The following is a 21,931-nucleotide window of genomic DNA, read 5'->3' on the forward strand; positions in this document are numbered from 1 at the left end:
TGACAAAGAAAGGCTGACTGAAGGAGCTGCAGTAACAGAGAAAGGTACTCACACACAGTCCAGTTCAATTAGGAGACAACACAGAACTGTAATGTAAGATTATGGGTAAATACATTAACCTGCCATAATGGGTTACTAAATGAGATCATAATTGCTCACTATATTATGCTTTAACAGTAACAAATGGAGAAGAAAATCTTAAAGTGTTTTATTATGTAAAGAGGACAAAAAGACTTCAGAATGTAAAGGAATTTGATTTGCAACAGCAACATTCATTAAGAGAATATTAAATTCACCTGGAAGTAAAATCTTAAAATGCTAGTGCATATTCTTCACAAATACAAAGAACTGTCTGGCACAAACTTGAACTGGAAAGGATGTTATTTATTTATTTATTTGAAATCTGACTAGCAGTGCACTGTATGGGCAATGCACCCAACTTGTTTGTATTCATGAAACCACTAACACTTCATCAAACTTGTTTCCCCTTTGTGGTCACATGCTCTTTATCATCTCTCATTTTTAGTATCTACAGTATCTGTTTAGAAAACTTGCTGCCTTCTATCTTTAGAACATGCCTAATCTTTAGAATATAGCTCCCACTTAAAAAGCAGTCAAGAAGGACGATGTATTGTGAAAGAGCAAGAAAGCTCATTTCACATAAGCAATTAGCCTATTTACATTAATTATTCAATTGCCTCATTCTACTATTTCCCTGCTGCTCTTCTGTGCTTCCTTTCTCCTTGCAGCATGTTACAGCTCACATTACTTCATTTTGATACTTTGCTCTCTTCCAAGGGGAGCCATGAGTCTAAAATATTTATTTTGTTTGCTAATAACCTGTCTGTGTAGACACTTCAGAACTGTAATGGCACTAGAAAAACAATTCCAAAGCCTTCAAAAGAACTGACAGGCTGAAACAATCATTATGACCTAAGTGGGATGACTTAGTATGAGGGAACATCTTACTTCTCAGAAAACAGCAAAATACCTCTCATTTCTTAAGGAAAAAGCTGAGAACTGAATTAGAGCTGATGAAGTATTTGGGCTTCTCTTATGAGTCTGACTTGACTTGAGACATCCATAACAGGGTACCAGAATCTACCAGAGGACCTAAACACTTAACTCCAAATACCGAACTATCTTTGGAAAATACTATCTAAACATTCTGTAGATGTTTGATAGGAATATGTTATGGAAATACAAGAAATAGTGTTCTATGTCACAGTAAGTGAACAGATGATCATGCCTCTAATAGCTATGTGTAAACCCACCCATATAGAGATTAAATATAAAACTGCAAGGACAGACTGATGTGTCTATAGCGCTCCAATAAAACCTGTGTGTGCAGATTATAAATATTACCGTGTCATAATTATTTCAAAGAGAAGTACAATTACAGTATTACTACTATTTAAAGGCCATGGTGTGAAAGCAGAGCCTATCATCAGTCCTTCAAATATTAGAGACAGATTTTCCAGCCAGACTGGAAAATTCTCATTCAGTGTTCAGCAATCCTTTTATAAAACCAAACAGAAGGCTCTCATTCATCCCCAGTAACCATTGTGATATTAGTACCATTCATCTCTGTGTCTGAATTCAGCAGTGACGAAAAGCATAGGACTAAGCAGCCTTGAAAATTAACCAGAGAACAGGGACAATAGGGGTGAGAGCACCACATGACTCCCCTCTCAGGCTCACAGTGTGTCACCACCCATTTTCTAAGGTTACGTGATGAAAGCCTAATTTGATGTCCAAATTTGTTCCATATCTGTTCTTCCTGTCAAGGCTCCCAGCAAAGGTAACACTCATTCCTAACAATGTTTTTTGAGAAATCGACACAGATTAGGAATGATGATTAATAATAAATAACTGTGGCATTACTTGTTTTACACAAAATCTACCAGATGGCAATAACTATCAGCCTGTGTCAATCTGAATATATACCTGCAGCAGTCAAGTCACCAAAACCTGGCCCTCATTAGATCCATCTGCCCATGTTCATCAATTAGCAGGGAAGAAATTAGAATACAATTATTAACTTCCTGGTTATGAGGATGATCATAATTTGAAGTAAACTAAATTTAAACAAATGTCTTAGTAAAAAAAAAAGAAGGCATAATTATTTTCACTCAAACCTAAGGCAACTATTAAATAATACAAAAGATACAGCTGGGTTTGTACAAAAGATATAGACACCAATTACCTTACATCCCAAGATAGTCTCCAGTAACACCTAATTTGCTTGATCTGATTCTCCTTTATTTTAGCAGTTTGAGAACTCAGCATCATTGCACTGTGGCTGCTAAGTGAGCACAAGACACTTACAAAAAAGGTTCATTGCTCCACAATCCAATGCAGTAAAGATCAACTGATTTTACAGTTTATGAAGGGATTAAAGATGGCTTTAAGTTATAAATAAGATTTTTAAACAGATTTTTTTAAATCATATTTTTTTCTTTACAAATTTAAAAATCTTTCTATATTGAAGGGATAAATGATCTAGTTTTTATCTGGGATCTATTACTCAAACATAGCAAAATGAAAGAATTTACATCCAAAATTCAGCTGAACATTACAGTTTGTACCTATAACAAGAGAGCTGGTCAATAGTCAAACACTACCTCCATCAAGCTCAAGATAAATGTATTCCCTTGAAAAAAAAAAAAAAATCAAGTAGAGGAGACAGAAGTTCTGCATGGATAAGCAATAAGCTCCTGGAAAAACTCAAATGGAAGACAGAAGTTTACAATATGTAGAAAAAGGTTCTGGTCTATTGGAAGGATTTTAGAAATACTGCCAGCGTATGTAGAGACTCAACAAGAAAGGCCAAGGCTCTCTTGGAACTTAGTCTGGCTAGGAAGGTGAAAGAAAGCAAAAGGTTCTTCAAATACGTCAATGAGAACAGAAAGAGTAGGGAAAAAGTGGGTTCACTGCTAAATGAGGTGGGAGATATGATAGCAGAGTATGCAGAGATGGCAGAATTGCTGAATGCCTTCTTTGCCAACGGTATCCTGGGTTGCATTAGGAAATGCTGTGTCCAGGAGGTCTAGGGAGGTTCTCCTCCCCCTCTACTCTGCCCTGGTGAGGCCATACCTGGAATACTGTATCCAGTTTTGAGCTCCCCAAATCAAGAAAGACAGGGATCTACTGGAGAGAGTCCAACAGATAGCTACAAGGTTGATTACAGGACTTGAACATCTCTCCTATGAAGAAATGCTGAGAGAATTGAAGCTGTTTAGTCTTGAGAAGAGAAGGCTGAGAAGCAATCTTATTAATGTCTATAAATATCTGAGGGGTGGCTGTCAAGAGGAAGGGACCAATCTCTTATTGGGGGTGCCCAGAAATAGGACAAGGAACAATGGGTATAAGCTAGAACACAGGAATTCCCAATTGAACATGAGGAGAAACATGTTTACTGTGTGGGTGACAGAGCACTGGTCCAGGCTGCCCAAAGAGGTTGTGGAGTCTTCTCTGGAGACTTTCCAAACATGCCTGGATGCAGTCCTGTGTGGCCTGCCCTAGGGGATCCTGCTCTGGCAGGGGGGTTGGACTGGATGATCTCTAGAGGTCCCTTCCAAACTGTAATATTCTATGATTCTATGATTAGTGTGTTATTTTTTCCAATCAAGAAAACAGTAAAGCCTACTAAAAATGAGAACAGGAAGGAGATACTCAGATTTGAAAGACATCTTTACTACAGTTTTTATCACTCCACTTCAAATTAAGTGTTTTGTAATGATTTTGAAAATTAAAAGGAAAACGACATATATTTCCCTCTTTCACAAACCATGAAAATGACCTAGACAATATGTATTTTAAAACAGAATCCAGATCAGAGTGATGACTTAACATGTGGAATATGCCAAATATGAGGGTAAATACATGCTTGCATTGTTATTTGGACTTCGTTGTTTTAGCCAAATATCTGTCTCAAATCTTCATCTGTAGATAAAAAGAAAACGACATATATTTCCCTCTTTCACAAACCATGAAAATGACCTAGACAATATGTATTTTAAAACAGAATCCAGATCAGAGTGATGACTTAACATGTGGAATATGCCAAATATGAGGGTAAATACATGCTTGCATTGTTATTTGGACTTCGTTGTTTTAGCCAAATATCTGTCTCAAATCTTCATCTGTATAATCAGAAAATATTGTATGTCCATAGTACAATTTGGAGACTAATCATTTTGGTCAATGTTTAACTTTAGCTAATAAACTGAACAAGCTGATGGTCAAAACCAGTAAGGTAAGGTCTACTGACCTCAGCAAAAATGTGTAATTCTGTAACAAACTACTACCTATGTTATCAGTACTGCTGTAATAGATTTCTTAGTGCATTGCAGTCAAAAAGCTCTTCTCATGAGGCAGAATATTATACTTGCATTTTATGGTCCAAAGCTGAGATATAGGAAAATATCAAAGTTATTCAAGGATATCAAGGACCTGATTATACCTCTTTTGAGAGATAATTTATGTTTTATGAGCCTGTCATCATAACACTAGACAGCGTTAAATACTAGGCAGCAGTTCTTTCCATGGAAACATCCACCTATCCAAATGATCCTGGTTGCCTTCTCCTCCCCTACCTTCTCCCTTCCCCAAATTGGAGGCCAATTCAATGAAGAGGTTTGTTGTGGGTTTTTTTTCTTGGAAAAACAAAACAAAACAAAAGAGTTCTAGTATGTCAATACTTTCTATTCGTTTGCTCTGGGTTGCTTGGGTTTTTTTGTTTTTCCTCAAAGTTTGTCTACATTACAAAATGTAACATAGACACTAGGCAGCACTACAAAACACTGACTACTGCACCTGTAGCAACCAGATGTTTAACTTCCACCACTCCAGCAGAGTACAAGGCAGCGGACTTGTTAACTAAGGATTACAATGAATCTGACCAGCGCTGCAGAAGCTAAAACAGTTAACCCTGCAAATGGGTATAAAAAAAGCATTTGTGTGGATCTCTGCAAAGAAAACAACTGAGTATTGTGTTGGGAATCTATCTTAATTATTTTTGTCAGGCTCCTTGAATAGGAAGAGGAGCAGTGAAGTACTTGGCTCACTTTTATAAATGTAATTAGACAGCCAGTTTTTTGAGAGTTGAACAACATAATCTGAGAAACTAAAGAAAGATCATTAATTCCTCAGTTGTTCCAGTAATTATCAGATGAATCCAAAAGCCACTGAAGTTAGAAGGACTGCACAGGCATTAGGTTAAGCCCAGATGCCTTCTTAACTTAAGGCATGAATTATGTTCATAACTACTCATGTCACTTGGTATGGATGTGAACTTCCCACAAGCAGGGAAAACATCTACCATTGGGCCACACAGAAATATCACAGTTGAAAACAGTTTCAAAAAATGGCCGCAGATGAAATTTTTCTCAGTTTGGTTCTCAGAAAGAAACCACACCAAATGTCTCCTGTAGGAAAACAAAAACCCTGTTTGCATGGTGGTTCATAAGAAATGGATGTATGTAGCACTCATGACTGACTTCAGTGTCCTTGACTGTTAAAGTCAATGAAAATAGGAACTTGCTGAGGTCTTTTAACACATACTAATTTTTGTATCACAAAAAAAAATCTGGAATATATGAAGCACTAAACTTGTTCAGAAATTTTTCTTGCCTGGTTCAGTTTAGAACACCCACACACCTTCATCTTATGCTTAGAGAATCATGAAAATAGGATCAGGGTCAGTTTGGTGCCTTGAACAGAAAAATTTCAGACTCACCAAAAGCAGCAAAGAAAAATATTAAGATTTAAGTTTGAAGTCCCTCAATTACATCAGTTATTAAGACAGAATTATTTTTTAATGTTTAAGTATAACAAATACAAGCACCATTGCTTATACCTATGAAAATAAGATGTTTTACCTGAGAATAAAGATTCAGTTGCAAAGCAAATGCTATACAGAGCAAGCCTCAGAGATGCTAGAAACTCCAGCAGATATGACGGCAAATTAAAGATCTGAACAGGAATTGTTTTTCCCATTCCATGAAAACTGCCAACAATCCTTCACTCCCAAGTCTTTTTGAGAAAAATCAAGATCTTTCAATAATTTTTGTTTCCAAAGTAAAGTGAGAAAGAAAAAATTATATTCCTGTTTAGAAAGTACAACAGAGATTAAACAGATATGAGTTCAAGTCCATCCACATCCCACACCACTACGATATTTCCCAGTTTATTTTGGAGTCCTCCTTACCCTGTATTCTTTGTCTTATTCCTCCTGTTTAGCTTGCTATTTTACAGCAAGTATATTTTGGCCAAAATATTCCTGACAAAACCTTTGGCAATAGGAGTCACAAATTAGTTTACTTCATCAGAAAAAAATAAACCAGAAAAATTATAAGCGAATCATGGGAATGATGCAAAACTCTTGTTTTAACAAGCACTGCACGATGTCAGTAGATGTTCCTTTTTGGGGGAAAGCTGGCAAGATTTATTTCCTGAGTGTATGATTACAGCTCTACTACACAAGAAATGAAAGCTCAGTGTATTACCATGAAACCATTGAGCAATCCTGTTGGTGTTCCTCTCAAACCCAGCACGTCGAGGGATCTGCTCTTCTTTGAACCAACGAATGATGACATCTCGGGAAAAGGGTCTAGAAGGGCGCTCCCAAATGTTACTGCATTGAAAGGCGAGTAATTACAGGAGAGAGTGAGACAGAGAATTAGCAGCATATGCAAGCAAGGGACAATAGAGATATTAATATATTTTTTTATATTTTTTGCTTTTTTCTAAAAGGCTTTTTTTTTTTTTTGCTTTTTTTTGAAAAGGATCACATCTAGCAGTACTAAATTCTGTAGTAGATAACCTTCCCTCAGAACTTTAGGACCAAGTTTTTCAAATTCTGCCACTTACTAGTGTTTTTATCCCTTCAATTTGAAGAAGAGTTTTAGTAGTTTGGAAAAATAATGAAATAATTCCTTTGATGATTGATTTGATGTTAACTTTAAAAATCCTGCTTCTCACCTAGAGTAAAATTCCAATTCCTCCTCAAACTGGGAGTTTGGCTGCTGTAACAGAGGAATTTCTGTGTCTCAGCAGAGCAGATCTTGTCAAAGCAGAACAGAGTTCCAAACAATTAGGGACTGATTCTCTGGTGCAACACTGACTGGTAAAGAAAAATAATGTAATGGGACTCTTTCCTTTCTGAGCTTGATTATTGGTTGTTGGCATTTTTTTTAATATTTTTTTTTTAGCATTTCATACTTCCATCCTACCAGTGCTCACATTGCCTTTATCACCTCATGAAACCAAGTCAATGACATAAATAACCTGAAAAGAGTAGAGTGACTAGTCAACTTTCTAGCACCCATATGCTAGTTTGGATTCTTTTCCTGTTCTGCAATTCATAGTTCTCCCTAAATAGTCAGGTGAAAGATTAATAAACAACAAAGATACTTGATTTTACCTGAAAATAACCCTGAAAACTTAAAACCCCTGACACCTAGAAGTGTGATAGCTCTCTAAAATGTTTCAAATAATTGTTAAGCAGCAAGTAGTTTTCAGCTTGTGGCTTAAGATTTAGCTAAGAATTTGTTCATTTGAGGTCTCCGAATCACAGCCTGCATACTAATCTAATGCCGACTTTTGAAGGATTCATCTCTCACTGAGTGAACTCTGAGCAATCTGTCTGAAAAATAAATGGCATTTAGTTTACACTAAGTATTCAATTTTTGTTTAAAACATTATTTTTCTGGCTATAGTGAAAGAGCAAGACTCAGAATTTTCATGATCTGAAGAGCTTGCTGAAACAGTGGGGATTGGAGAGGGTGTAATTCAACAGGAAGCTGTTTCAAAGTCACTCGTCTACAAACCAACCTGGATGCTGCAGAGACAGACAGCAAAGGACTTGCACTATTGTTGTTCAGTTTTATCTCCTGTTCATTACTCAAGCTTGTCCCCTGGAACAAATTACTCAGGCCAGCCACTCTTCCCTTCTGGATGGCACGCAAGGACTGCCGTCGATACTCATCCCGGGCCCTGCGTGCTTTGTGGCTCCTTTCCTCATCCGCAGCTTTGGAGCGGCGCACTGGGTGGAATGAATGGGAGGGGGGGAGAAGAGACTTTAGAAATACATCCAAACATTCACCCTTTTCCTTATTGAACACCTTACTATCTTTACTCCTTATTTGACCGGTTTTTAAGAACATTCAAATTACAACACCCTATCAAAGAGACAGCCAACTGGACGACTTCCCAGATGCTTTCAATACAGGCCCAGACCCAGAAGAAGCAGGCCAGACTTGACCTATCAATGGTCTGATCACTTCTGGCAATAACTGAGCTTCTACATGTGATTACATCTGACACTTGCTTCGGCTGTAATAAGAGAAATTCTGCTTCGGGACATCTTTTCCGCTGGCAGTGCACCAAGTTGTATGTTTCAAGAAAGAATATTAACTACTGCTTAAAATTGTGCTTAACAGAATTCTTTGTGACTATACACGTAACTAGAATTGCAGGAGGTTTGGGTAGGTTGCATGTAGGTTGAACTTTTTGTTGTTAATGTTGCTTCCTTTCTGAAAGACTTATGTTCTCACTGTTACAGTACTTAAAAGTCACAGAAGTTTCCATACTGACAATTGCAGTCTAAAAATGGTTTCAGTAAAAATGGAGACATTAATAGCCATTGGAAAGGGCACACTGATGCTATGGATGGGATAGTATCACACTTGAGTCTCTGAAATAACATGTAAAGAGCCAGAATCTCTCCTGGAAGATTTAATGCACACCTATTAGTGGCACTGAGCAGGGAGTTACATATTTCCATAATCTAAAATAAGATTGCTTCTCTGGCCATTGCAGGTCAGGCATCTTTCTCTAAAGCTTCTTAATTTTAAAACTAATGTACTAACAATCCTGTCTTCAAGGTGGTGTAACTTAAATGCACCAAGAATTGTACTGCAAATATTTGTCATCTATCAGCTCTTTTCTGGTGCCTCGAGCCCTATTTTGATGATTTGAGACATAAATAACTTCAGACAGGCAAATTATTCCAGTGACAAACAAACCTTTAACATCCAGTAAAGCAAATACTAAAGAAGCAGACTATTGCCTCCAGAAGCAATTATCAATCCTGCCATGACTATCCTGGCTTAGATTGTATCTAATTCATAATGTGTGCACTACTTCTTACTTTATTGTGATTGTATCTGTGACTAGGAATGTACGATATAATACCAGACAGCTACATTTCATTAGGCTGTTTGCATGCATCTGGTTTACACTCCTGATTCAAAGCAAGTAGAAGTATAAATGGATTTGTCCAAATTATGAAAAGGTTTAATGGAATCAAGAAATAAAAACACTCAAAGCAAAAGGAAACAAAATCAAACCCTCTGAGGAAAGAGAAAAGACCTTGAAGCTTAGAGTTATGCAATATTATCAGAGGTAGAAAGATATACAGGACTAAAAGCTCATCAAGATAGCATAATAAATTACTCACAGATGATTCACATGGGTACAACTGGCAGGATTTCCATTTCAGTTAGCTACATACCCTGTCGCTTCAGCTTAACACAGTAACAAACAACTCAACAGCACAAAAAACATGAGTAACAGGTTTCATTACTTATCTTACAGGTCACCATTTTTAAGGATAATGTAATCTAAATATGCCGCTACAATGGCTCAAGTATATTAGCCACAAAATTTCTGCAATTCATCCTTTTTAAAGCCAGTCAGTAATGGCTGCTTTAAATGTGGATTTTGTTTGCAACAACATGAGACACAGCAAAGAAGATGAGTGAAATGTAGCTTGATAAGACATTTTTTGAAACCAGTCAGTTTGCCACAATCACAATACATAGATCAAGGGCAGACGCCTGGAGCTTTCTGGGATTCTTCTCTGCTTGGCTGGTAATGAAAATGTCAAGGTATCTTCATGCCCCACTCTTTTAAACAGACATTCCTACTGCATTTTTGCTGGCTAATAAATCTATACTATCAGAAGCTTATCACCTGGACTACATTTTCCCCAAAATATAAAATGTTAATATTCTTATCACAAAACAATAGGAAGAGGTAGCATAGTTTGCAACTGTCAAACATCAATAGTCAGAAAACTTTCTTTGAAAGTATGCACAACATGCAGCCTTCCCTATCTATAATTTTATATGTATATGTGTTTACATATATGTATGTACCAAAACATGTAAATGTGTCTGTTGATATGCTGGGATAGGGAAGGCTGTATGCCATAGGTATCTAAACCCATGCATGTAATTATATATATAATCTATATGTACACACATACATAGAAGCATCTCTCACATTATAAAGAATTTTTATTAACATTTCCTAACTGAGGTATCTGAAGAATTGTATCATTGACCATACAGATACATGGGGCCTCTTAATTTATTTTTTCTTTCTACTGGAGTCATAATTATCTCTCTATCCCATTCCTTAGTTGTTTCCAGAAACCCTTCTCTCTCTCTTTCCTTGCATTCTTCTATCTTTAGGAGTGGTCTAGTACAGCTTCTACTGTGGATCTGTGATGCTATGTTATCCCAAGTTTCTTTTAAAACAGTATGACTGGTCAAGAAACTTTGTGTCAGGTAAATAATTCACGTCACTAGCATCAGTAACTGGCTTTGGTGACTGGAAACAGTATTGTGAATAAAGATTCATCCAGCCATTGTGGTCAGGAATCTACAAAAAAAGTTTTCCACTACATTCCAGAAAAGATTACATATGCCACATGAACCATCTTCCCATGCCAACAGCTCCCACAAATGTATCTATCTTGAGAAAGACAGATACACAGTCTGAAGATAAATCTGGACATATTTCCATAGCGTGTTTTTTTTACAATAGAATATAGTGAATATTCATATTTCTCTCTTTGACTCGGAACCATTTCACTAGAAATAAGAACAGCATGCCTGGATCAAGTCTAGCACCAATATCCTAAGATCAAAGAAGCCACAAATTTTGCTTAATTGTTTTATTTCAGGACATGTTATAGCCCTTCTCACAATAAGCAAGCAAATGTAGTCAGGACTTCTAGTATTATCTTAAGTAGGAGCAGATTATTTTTCTTGACTGGCTGTTCTTTTACAGTACATATACTTCAGACATGACCCCTGTGTGAAGCATTAAATTCCACAACAATATTTTCAGCAGGGATATTAGCTATCTGAACGATGTGTTTCATCCTTAAAATGTCTGAATCAGTACCATAGGTCCATATATTTAGCATCAAGAATTACTACAAATAATAATTTTTATGTTACTCCTCTTCCTTTTATATTATGGAATAATGTCAGGACTGACAAGAGTGGGAAATGAGGAATTTTATTACTCAAGCTGCAGAAAATATGCAGTACAGCCAGGTCCTGTCACTCCATCTCCACTAGCAGCTTTCTCTTCAGGTGTTGATGATACTAACAACAAGTACATCCTCCTTCAGCACCAGTAAAATTAGGCACAATTCTGCCCTGCTAGTACTGTAGCGTGTACAGAAATGTCTGAACTGGCACTTTAGATGCCAATATAATTGTAGCTGCAGCAGAGCAAGCCAAAAACGGGTTATCCAACCCTGGGAAACTGGTAAAAATATCCAGACTGAAGACTATGCTGTCATGATTATACTCTTAACAATGCTAGAAATTAATAGTTTAAAGCCAGCTTGGACATGCCTACTTGACCTGCAGTGAACATACTCTAACAGCACAGAAGAAGCCACAAAGCTTGTGAACGCACTAGTCTTACGAACCTACAGGTTCCAACTTGAGTTAGCCTTGTTTTTCTTCAATTGTTTGCAAGAATCTGTTATTCCTCTATGCTAAACTAAGTTGACTTTAGAGTGAACATGGAAGATTTCTTTTTATATTTGCACTTGAAACATCTCTATGGGCAGTCCTGGCAAAGTTCTAATACAAAATGTTTTGATAAAGATGAGGATTAATTCATGTAGTGCTGCAGCTGAACTTGACCACGTGATTTATGGAAGACTACGAACTCTCAATTTTGAATAATCTATTTTGTGCTTCTGAAAAAAAAGGACCATTAATATGCATTCTCATAATTAAATTATTTTGTTTCAGCTTAACCCTTGTTAATAATTCTTGGAAGCTCGTTTATAAGCAAATTAAAATGACTACTTAATAGATAAAATTCAATCTTCACATTTGCTGAGTGCACATACAAATCACAGTGTTTTTCCCTTTCCTAACTGGAAAATAACTTCCAACAGATACTCTGCAATATGGCTCAGTAATCTTATCTGAAAGCATGTGAATAAACCCATCCCTATTCAACAATGCACTCCAAGACCTACTGAAGTTCACTGAGCACATACTTCAGGTTGAGCACTTGGTTAGTTAATGCATAGCTGAACTGGGGACCACTCACTTTCATATTCATTTTATCAAATGTTCCTGCCAGTAAATCGCTCGCTTGAATTTTTGTGGAAGTACCAAACAGACATAAATTCATTTAAAATTCAGACAAAAATAAATTCATAGACATAGTCTGTAGAAGAAGAACATAAAAACATAAAATGGAAAAGAAGCCATTATGAGTCAGCCTGGTATGCTGCTTCCAACAGAGACCTAAAGTGGTTGCTTCAGGAAATGCATAAGAATAGATCAAGTCACTCAACTCTATTTATATTTCTATTGGAATAATTTTTTGTCTGGAGGTGAGTACAGCTGGTATCCAAACACTTCACTGCTTGATGCAGTTTGCAGGAGTTTGCAAGTGCACTATCAGAATGTCTTTTGCAATATTCAAACAGATGAATATTTATGCTACCATTTTTCCTATTATGTTTTCCAGAATAATCTTCTACTCTCACAGACAGTAGAAGGTCACACTTAGAGATTTTGATATAGGGTATTGTTTATTAAATAATCTAGAAACCTACAAAATGGAGGAGCCTGTAGAAAGGTCAAAAAATAATCAGAATATATACACTCTTTTATCCAAGCTTAGCTGCAGTGCTCATTTCTGTTTCAAAGAAAAAGAGCTTTGAGCAGGAGACTGTTTGAATCAGTCTTTTCCACTATTCACCTTCTTGTTGCCAGCCAATATACTTGTTTCATGTATTAAATCACAACTGCCTTCTAAAATATCCCAACATATATCCATTATATGAAATCAAAGTGTATAATTGCTCTTACAATATCATTTTTCCCTTTTAGTACCAATTTCTCACGTTATTTTACATTTATCATTTAGTATATTAAAAAGCACTAAAACAATGCATTTCAATTAATGTTGCTCTATTGGCTTTTATTGTTATTTAGCACAACCAGGCAAACAGCAGAAGCAAACTGAGCCAAACAACAGAAATATTCACACCACTTTGCTTCTTGCCTTGGCAATAAACAGCTGAGGGATAATGTGATGAGGAGAGATGAATCATCACATTCTAAATTCTATCTACTAAATAAATTAGTCGTGCCATCAATATCATTACTACATTTGCTCTCCACAATAGCTTCCCTAGCACTGCTGTGTGTCTTCAGTACTGACCCCCCAGCAATATGAAGGACTGACTTGGAGGAGGTAAGAACAGAGAAGCCTGGCCTTGTTCTTAATGGGCAATATGAATTCCATCATAGGGGTGTGGAGACAAAAGGTGTTAATATGACACCTGCTTGCAATTCTTTTATGCACTCATGCATTTATTTATTGCTTAGTTGCTTAGAATAGATGACAGGTGGATAGTTTTGCTTAACTTGACCAAATTTCCTCTCAGTGTCCCAAAGGAATATTTGTAGACAAAATCAAAGGATTATCAATGGAAAGAAAAAAAAACCTGAAACTGAAAATTCTGGTGAACCTATGGTAATAGTTCATTCCACAGGAATTTCTGATGTCCCTTCTTCCAAATATTTGTTAATGCTGGTCTGCTGGAGATTCTGGCTCCTGCAGCAAAGTTAAGGAAATGGAAGATGTTAACTTTCCTCAGGAAGCTCAGTGCAAAGTCTGATGACATAGTCTAAACCAGACAGGAACTGATTTCAGTTAAGGCACTAAACACTGCATCTTCACATCTTAACTTATCACACCCCTTTGCTAATGGAACACAATTCTAAGCCCTCAAACCAACTGGGAGAAATTGAGACGTTAACATAAGCCTAAAAGGATAAACAAGGATGTGATCTACTGTAGTCATTAGTCTGCATCTAGCTTAATGCTAAATCAATTACTGGTAACAGCATAAACTCTGGCAGCACAGAATTTATAGTAGGCTGCAAAATCCAGCTGTGGTGCCAGCAGCTAGAAGGTGCTGATCTCTTGTTTAGCCATGGCAGCACTATTATTGGTGATCAGGCTGGTTACCAATACGAAAATACATGAGCTGCAGTTGGTCACCCTTTTGGCCACAGGCAGACAGGTCTGTGGGTAATGAGGTACACAGAACACAGGAGACAGAATTCATTCAGAGCATACAGAATACTCCAAAGTTTACACAAGAAAAAATACTGGTGGTAAATTATATCCATCAGCAGCCAAAAGTGTTTGACAGACCAAGAAAGCCATTACACTATGGTCAGCATTTATCATAGCTTGTTCCTCTCTGCCTTCTTCCATAATTCCTCAATTGCACTCCTGATATCTGTCTCTGTACAACCAGGATTCCTTGAGAAAATTGAAACAATTAAAAACCTTAGTTACTGCTTTCATGCTTTTAATGTTTATAGTATTTACTTTTAGTCACAATTTCAGTGTAAAGATAGGATTATTATTTTTTCAAACATGGTTGCAAATATATTATCTTTTCTTATATCTCATCAAAGAAATTCCAAAGTACATAATACCATCCTCTCTGCTAGGTTGCCAGCTCATGCCAACTAATGACACCATTTTCTACTACAGAGACAATTTTATCTCAACTCATCTTGCCCTTAAATAGGCAAAATAAAGCGAGCTAGTTTTCCTTTCCTACTAAACATGTACACCTGGACTTAGATAATTCTCCAGGAAATGATTACCTTCTCTTTATTGGCAGTGTAGCATACAGAGGTTTTATTGATCAAAAATGAGCACAGCCTGCTATGAGCTTGGAAAATAGCACTGGTTGTACAGAATGATTCACTATCTCATCGATCCCAGGTAACAGGACCCCAGTAATTAGTCTCCAGGAACTCCTGAACTGATGACCAAAACTATAAAATAATCTCATTGCCTATTTTGAAACATTTGCTTTACGTTTGTCAGGAAACAAGTAAGACTACAGGCTTTTTTTGTTTTTTTCTTTTTCTTTGGTACTTCATGAGATATTTCACGCAACACAAACTATCAGCTCTCTAAAACTCCGTATTTAGTATTAGTTGCTTAATCTTTTTTGTTATATATAATAATACAATAACCCCATATGGATTAAAACTTCCCAGCCATTACAATTCCTTTTCCTGCAGAATAATCTAATTGGCATATATATGGTAAATAAAAAATATTCTTCCCTAACAGAAATGCACAATTCCTATTGCAAACAAATTTCCGACTTCTAAAGCCAACTACACAATAGACTACAGGTGCAGCAGATGTACATTCTATTGACAAGAACCTATGAAGTCTTACTAACTCATAACATGGACCTTTACTCACCTACAGTATGTATACTTACATATATATAGTAACATATGTGTTCTGTGCCTTATAGGCTTTTTAAAACTACTGAAGTATTTTTAAATTAATCCAAATAATCACATGAATAAGGAATTTCAGGGTGGCTAAAAAAGAACATCACCTCCATAGAGCAAGATCATCATCATAAGGATTTTTTTTAGGACAACAATTTTAAGTATTATTTACTGTAACTGTTTAAATTAAGTGAGTTTCAGTGCTGATATCATAGCTTCACCCCATCACCATATGGAAGTAATTAAAATACAGATGAAGACAGATTTTACCTCCTCAGAGATAGCTGTGGACAAGCTGTTGATATAACTGTGTCCAGAATTATTACTAAGCCAAAACTGGTTCAGTAATACATTAGCGAAAAATAATTACCTCAGTCACTGTACACAAAAAAAATTTCTATAAGGCACTGACACAAATTCTTATTCAGAAAGAAATGTGAAATTGGTAAACTCACAGTAACTTTTGTTTGTAAGGTCAAGCTGGTAATTTTCTGCAAAATAATCCTGCATCTTGCATTGCTCTAGGTAGAAGAGACTTTCGGCAACATCTTTTGACATTGTACAAGTCTCCTTTTATTTGCTTTTAGAAACACATTAATTCTGTTAAGGTAATTTTACTCACACTGTTCTTCCCATTCCTGGTCATCATCACTGTGTTGATTATGCTGCTGAGCTTTCTTGAGGCTCAAATACAACTCCTTTGCTCGGATTTCTTCCTGCTGCCTTATTAGTTCTTCACCTTTTTGTCTTTCCTCTTCTTCTCTTCTCTAGGCAAAATGAAGTAAACCAGAGATGACTACAGAGGAATAATGTGCCAAAAGTTAGCACATCGCTTCCGTTGCTTCCTCCCACAAAGTAGCTGCCTTACCTCGGACAAATGACCCTCTCTTCTAAAACTCTGGGTTTCTCACATATCATAACAGGCTAATAATAGAAGTCTCCAGCAGGAATTAATTCCTAAGAAAGGCATTTTTGAAAGGCACAGGTATCACTGGAATAAGGAACACATAATGATCTAAGTCCTGAAATCTATATGAAAAACACAGTTTATCATGTGGCATCAAATCCTGTGCTATCCTAAAATCCCTAAGAAGTGCTGTTCTAAGTCCACACACGCTCCAATTGGAGATATGACTGTCACACAAGCAGTATCCACATCATCCACAGAATTTTTAGAATTCAGTAACTGATTTACTGGCATTCTCAGTTTAGCAACTATTACCCCATGTCATCACAAACAATGCAGAGAATAACATTTTCCAAATATCATTACGTTCTGGAAAAAAAACCAGATCCTATAGTACACATCAGTCACTTTGCAAAATGTAGCTAAAACTAACATACAAAAAAGTTCCCTTCCAAGAAGATCTTAAGAAAGATGAAAATCTTGCCTCTACAGCTGGACTTCCACATACCATCAGTTTGATAAGTGCAGGAATCAGAACCCATATCTGTTTTCTGATAAATGTTACCAATTTACTTAGGGAGCAAAGAAGATTTAATTCATTGTTCACTGAACACAAAAAAAGCCAACAAAAAATGAATTTCATGAAGCATCATTTATATTCCTGAAATAATTTGAATTATGACTAAGAGCAGGTTTTTATTTAGATTTCTAATTGAATCAGCATTATACTCTTTTGGGTAATGAACATATGGATAAGAACTTTGCTATAATTCACTGAGTAAAAACACCCTGACTAACCTAGTCACCTAACCTAAACTACATGTAAGGGAAAGCCCAGAGAAAATTCTGAGTTGTTGCAAAATGTTAATCCTATCACATTTCTAGGGTGAAAAAACTGTCATCCTGTTTAATAAAATCTGGTGAAACTCTGCTTTTTACATTAGGAGGTTTGGGAGACAATCTTTCTCTCTTCCTTACATAACATTCATTTATTAATGGTCAGAAGTGGAATTTCTTAATATCTTTGTATTTTCCTTTGTCCCTTTTGGTGGCATTTTAATGTTTCATTGCAATGGTACCTGCAATAGTTGAGCACAGGAAAACATAAATAACCAAATTCCCAGTTCTCTCCAGCTCTGCAAAAGTTACCTGTTGTTAGCCAGACATCTAGAGTTAAAGGAAGACATCTAATTCTTTGTCAGAAGACAGCCTTCTAAAGCTAACAATATTGCTGTTTGCAACCTCTAGAAGCTCAGTGAGGGCCAGAAGCAGCAGCAGGAGTCAGGACTATTTGGTTGTTCTAATCATGGATCACAACACTATGTTTAAGGAAGAATGACATATTATCCTTGCATGAATATGTAAATAACTGTGTAAATCCAAGTGTGAATAAAAAAGGACAGCTGTCTTGAGTTTCACAAGGATGGTTTGCTTAGGAATAGTCAGCCAGCTGCCATGGCTCTAAATGCTTTTGTCCACTGACAATTCAGAATGACTGAAATGAAGCCAGCAATTTAGCAGTGACAAGCACACTGAGAGTGGGAAAATGGAACCAATGCAAATCTCCACCCTTTTAAAGTATTAAACCACTTTTCCATTTCCTTAAGTAACATAAATTAACATTTCCCCATTTACCATAGCCGAGGTCCACCAGTTTACACCAGCAACAGATCTGTCTTCTCAATAACACAACAAATCAAAAGACCTGAAATATTGGGTACTGATAGTGATGTACTTGTGTAGAGAATAATAGTTCCATAATGCATATGAATAATAAGAAATTAGGCTGCTCTTCTTATTTCTGAGAAAGAAAGCCTAATATTGGTTTTCAATCATATTTTTATATTTTAATGCTAGTATCTTTTGTTATTTCTAACATCATCCTCCCATTGTTATCTCCTGAGTCCTAAAAAGATTAGTTCAGTGAACCGTTCATTACTTTTGAAAAGTCAGTGCTTTTAGGAAGCACTGATTTCAAAGTCCAATAGCTTTCAAAAAAAAATAATTATAAGATTATGTTTTTATTTCCCCCCTGGAATTAGGGATTCTGTATTTCAGTTGCTAGTAAATGGCTTTGTCGTCTTCTTGGAAAAAGCATGCAATCAACTATCCTTTATTCTTTGGAGGAGAATGTTTATTAAATTATCTTCACTACCTAAAAAAGCCCTGATAAATCTAGGCTATATTCTCAGGAAGATGGACAGACAAAGGGATAATCCTGAGTTAGTAAGATGTTTTCTGTTCAGCATCTCAAACCACAAGGTCAACTTAATATGGGGGGAAAAAAGGAAGGAAAAAAATAATTAAAAAAAAATAAAAATCAATCTCACAGCAGTTTCCCTGAATCAAACAAGAGTTTTGTCACAAGTTTGATATTTCAAATTGTTGAAGTATTTGTAGTAAAAGGCTAAAAGATTCTAAAAATAAAAAATAAAACCAACAAACCAGAATTAAGGTGAGTTTGAGTTCTTAATGGAAATCAGTAATGCCTCCTAAGAAAATCCTACCTTTCTTTTGTGAGGAGGACATTTAAGTTAAAGACAAAGAACAACAAAAACCTCAATACTGGCACTTGATTCTGAATTCACAAAACTTCTTCAAATTATTTTCCTTTTTAAAGGAAGCAAATTTTAAATCCTTTTTATTCAAATTAGCACATGGATGGATGTGCAAGTACATTGTGCAACTCCTTAAAGGTGTGTGAGGAGAAACAACACTTGTTAGTATGACACAGGAAAGAAAAGTCATCCTTTTTTCCAATTATGACTAAAAAGTATGTGTTTGAATTTAAAATGAACAGTAATTGAACTTCTCAAATTTACTCCACTGTATTCTACAGCAACCAGTTGATCTGCTTCTCCCAGTGAACCCAACCCTGTACATCAGTGCATAGAGTGAAGAGGTATAATAATCTACAAACACCACCTTCTGCCTGACACTTAAGAGAGATTATATTGTGTGCCATGGTCCTTTCAGCTCTTCCAGAATAATTAGGAAGGTGACAATTCAGTACAAAGTTGCATATTGCCAAAAAATACCAACCTGCAACAACAAAACACACTGATAATTCACTAGACAGCAGTAATACTCTCCAGTTTTAACTCCACTGGAGAATTTGAACATGCTAAATTATCTTACCCAGCCTCTGGCAGCTGAGTATTTACCACAGAGTTCTTACTTGTTCATGTAAATGTGTACCTCACGGTGTCTGATAGGTTTACTACAGCCAGCTCTAAATAATATTTAATATTAGGCTATGGCCAGCTTCTCATGTTTCAGTCCAAAGCAGATGAGAGGAGAAAAGGTTTTTGTTTTTGTTTTTGGCTGCAGAAAGATTTTAAAAAAAAACACAACAAAACAAACAAACAGCCAAAAATGCACTGAGGAAAAGCCACAATACAGCTTCTGGTTGCAATGGCTCTGAAGGTCTCTCTGGGGAGCCTTATGGGATGCAGGGCAGCTGACAACTAGCATACTGCTCAGAACAAAACCTACAAGACACATTTGTTACAACACTCCCCTCCAACACAAAGGATGCCTGGGATTCCCTTCAATGCTTCAGGCTGGCAGAGAATGTCTTTGGCAGCCGTGAGAGCTGCAGCTACTCATCCACATTACAGCTGCTGAGAATCTGCTGACACCACTGAGCCAGTCAGGCTACCTGCCACAGAGCTGAGAGCACAGCTTGTCTTCATATCTGAGCCCTTAGGACTTCCTGCTCTGAAGAAGGGAATCTGGAAATCCTGGGGATCCTGGCTGCAGGACAGCCTGTTCTCAGCAAGGCTGACACAGCAGGCTAAATTCAGAGATCAGCATTCTCCACAGACCCATCTAACATTTTTCAACAGACCTGTGAGTGAGTATCAGCAGAAATATGTCCAACTCCTTCTCAACCTTTTTCTGAGAAAATTCTCTCATTTGCCTCAGAAAAGAAAGTGTTTGCAGAGACATTTTCTTCTCTACTATCATTCTCAAAAGGAACACAGGGTTTGCATCACTTCACAGTGCATCCATTTGCACAGAGAAAAACGCACAAAATGTATTCATGCTGTATGCAGTAGTAGTTTAAGTCATACAGGGAGATAACGACATTCTCTGGTTCACAAAGACCTTCTTTCAGATGAAATGGAACACAAAGCTTAGGACTATTCCCAGCTGGGAGAGATCTAAGATTTACTGCACGTGCTGGAGCAGACTCTGCTTGGGTAATTTGTCACAGATCCAGTGATAATCTACAAAGAGTTTGTCTCTGGAACTTAGGGACTCTTTACAGTTTGAATTTCTGATATGTAAACTGTCCTCATTAGTGGCTCAGATTCTTCCATTTACCCATGGAAATATCAGGGCTTTGCTAGTTTTTAATAGACACTCAGCATCATTACTGATGTCACTGTGGAAAAGATTTTTCTTTAAAATTAGTATCACAGTTCCTTTCAAGTAGGATAGAAAACCCTGAAGACCTGATTCCCGGTAGGAACTATCAGCTGTCTCACTTCCAACTCTGTTAAAAAGACAACTGCATAGATAAAAAGAATTTCTAAACTGTGGTCACACAAAAGAAAACAAAATGAAGCATTACTGAATTACTGTACTTGTGATTGAATGGACTCAACTGAGACATCTTCAGAATGAAATGCGTGCAAAACGCCAACAAGATGCTGTTGTCATCCTCCTGGATTATAGATATGCTGGGCAAGAGTTCAGTGGTTTCTTGGCACAACATGCAAGTTATTTGCACTTAAAGATAACAGGCCCACTCAAGTGCTTGATGTTTACTTGGACACAAAAATTTCTTTCACATCAGGACAGAATGCACACTGCTGGATCATAAGAAGCCCACTGTACAGTGAGTGGTGATGGTGGCATTTTACTGTATTCTTAAACTCTACACCTGGCAGCAATTACCTGAAGAATCAGGTCCATGGCACTTTTGGGCACAGTAAAGCACTCAAACATGTCAAAAGCCCAACCAAAACAATGGAACTGAAGTGTGAGCTTCTGTTAAGCATATTCACCAGGAGGCTGTGCAGCCATTCAGCAAGATTTGGACAGACTGGAGAGCTGGGCAAAGAGGAACTTAATAAGGTTCAACAAGAATAAGTGTAGAGTCCTGCACCTGGGAAGGAATAACAACATGCACCAGAACAGGTTAGGAGATGACCTGCTTGATAGCAGCTCCCTGTGGAGAAGAACCTTGAAGTCCTGGCAGACAACAAGTTATCCATGGAACAAAAATGTGGCCACAAGGGTCAATGGTATCCTGGGATGCATTAAGAAGAGTGTGCAGCAGTGGAAAGAGGTTCTCCTCCCTCTCTACTCTGCCCTAGTGAGACCCCACCTGGAGTACTGTGTCCAGTTCTGGGCTCTCCAGTTCAAGAGCGGCAGGGATCTACTTGAGGGAGTTCAA

The 21,931-nt window shown here is 37.0% G+C and overlaps 1 protein-coding gene across 1 annotated transcript in view; it reads right to left on the reverse strand.

The window, feature by feature from the left end:
• Nucleotides 1-21,931, reverse strand: part of SH2D4B (SH2 domain containing 4B) — a 73,021-nt gene that overhangs the window by 21,837 nt on the left and 29,253 nt on the right. The window contains exons 4-6 of the mRNA XM_009998111.1: nucleotides 16,240-16,384; nucleotides 7,853-8,047; nucleotides 6,510-6,659 (exon numbers count right to left, since the gene is read on the reverse strand). Coding sequence (XP_009996413.1) covers nucleotides 6,510-6,659; nucleotides 7,853-8,047; nucleotides 16,240-16,384 — 490 coding nt within the window. The remainder of the gene's footprint in view (nucleotides 1-6,509; nucleotides 6,660-7,852; nucleotides 8,048-16,239; nucleotides 16,385-21,931) is intronic.

The sequence above is a fragment of the Chaetura pelagica genome, unplaced genomic scaffold, assembly GCF_000747805.2.
Source record: "Chaetura pelagica isolate M959 unplaced genomic scaffold, ChaPel_1.0 scaffold205, whole genome shotgun sequence".
Taxonomy (NCBI): Eukaryota; Metazoa; Chordata; class Aves; order Apodiformes; family Apodidae; genus Chaetura; species Chaetura pelagica.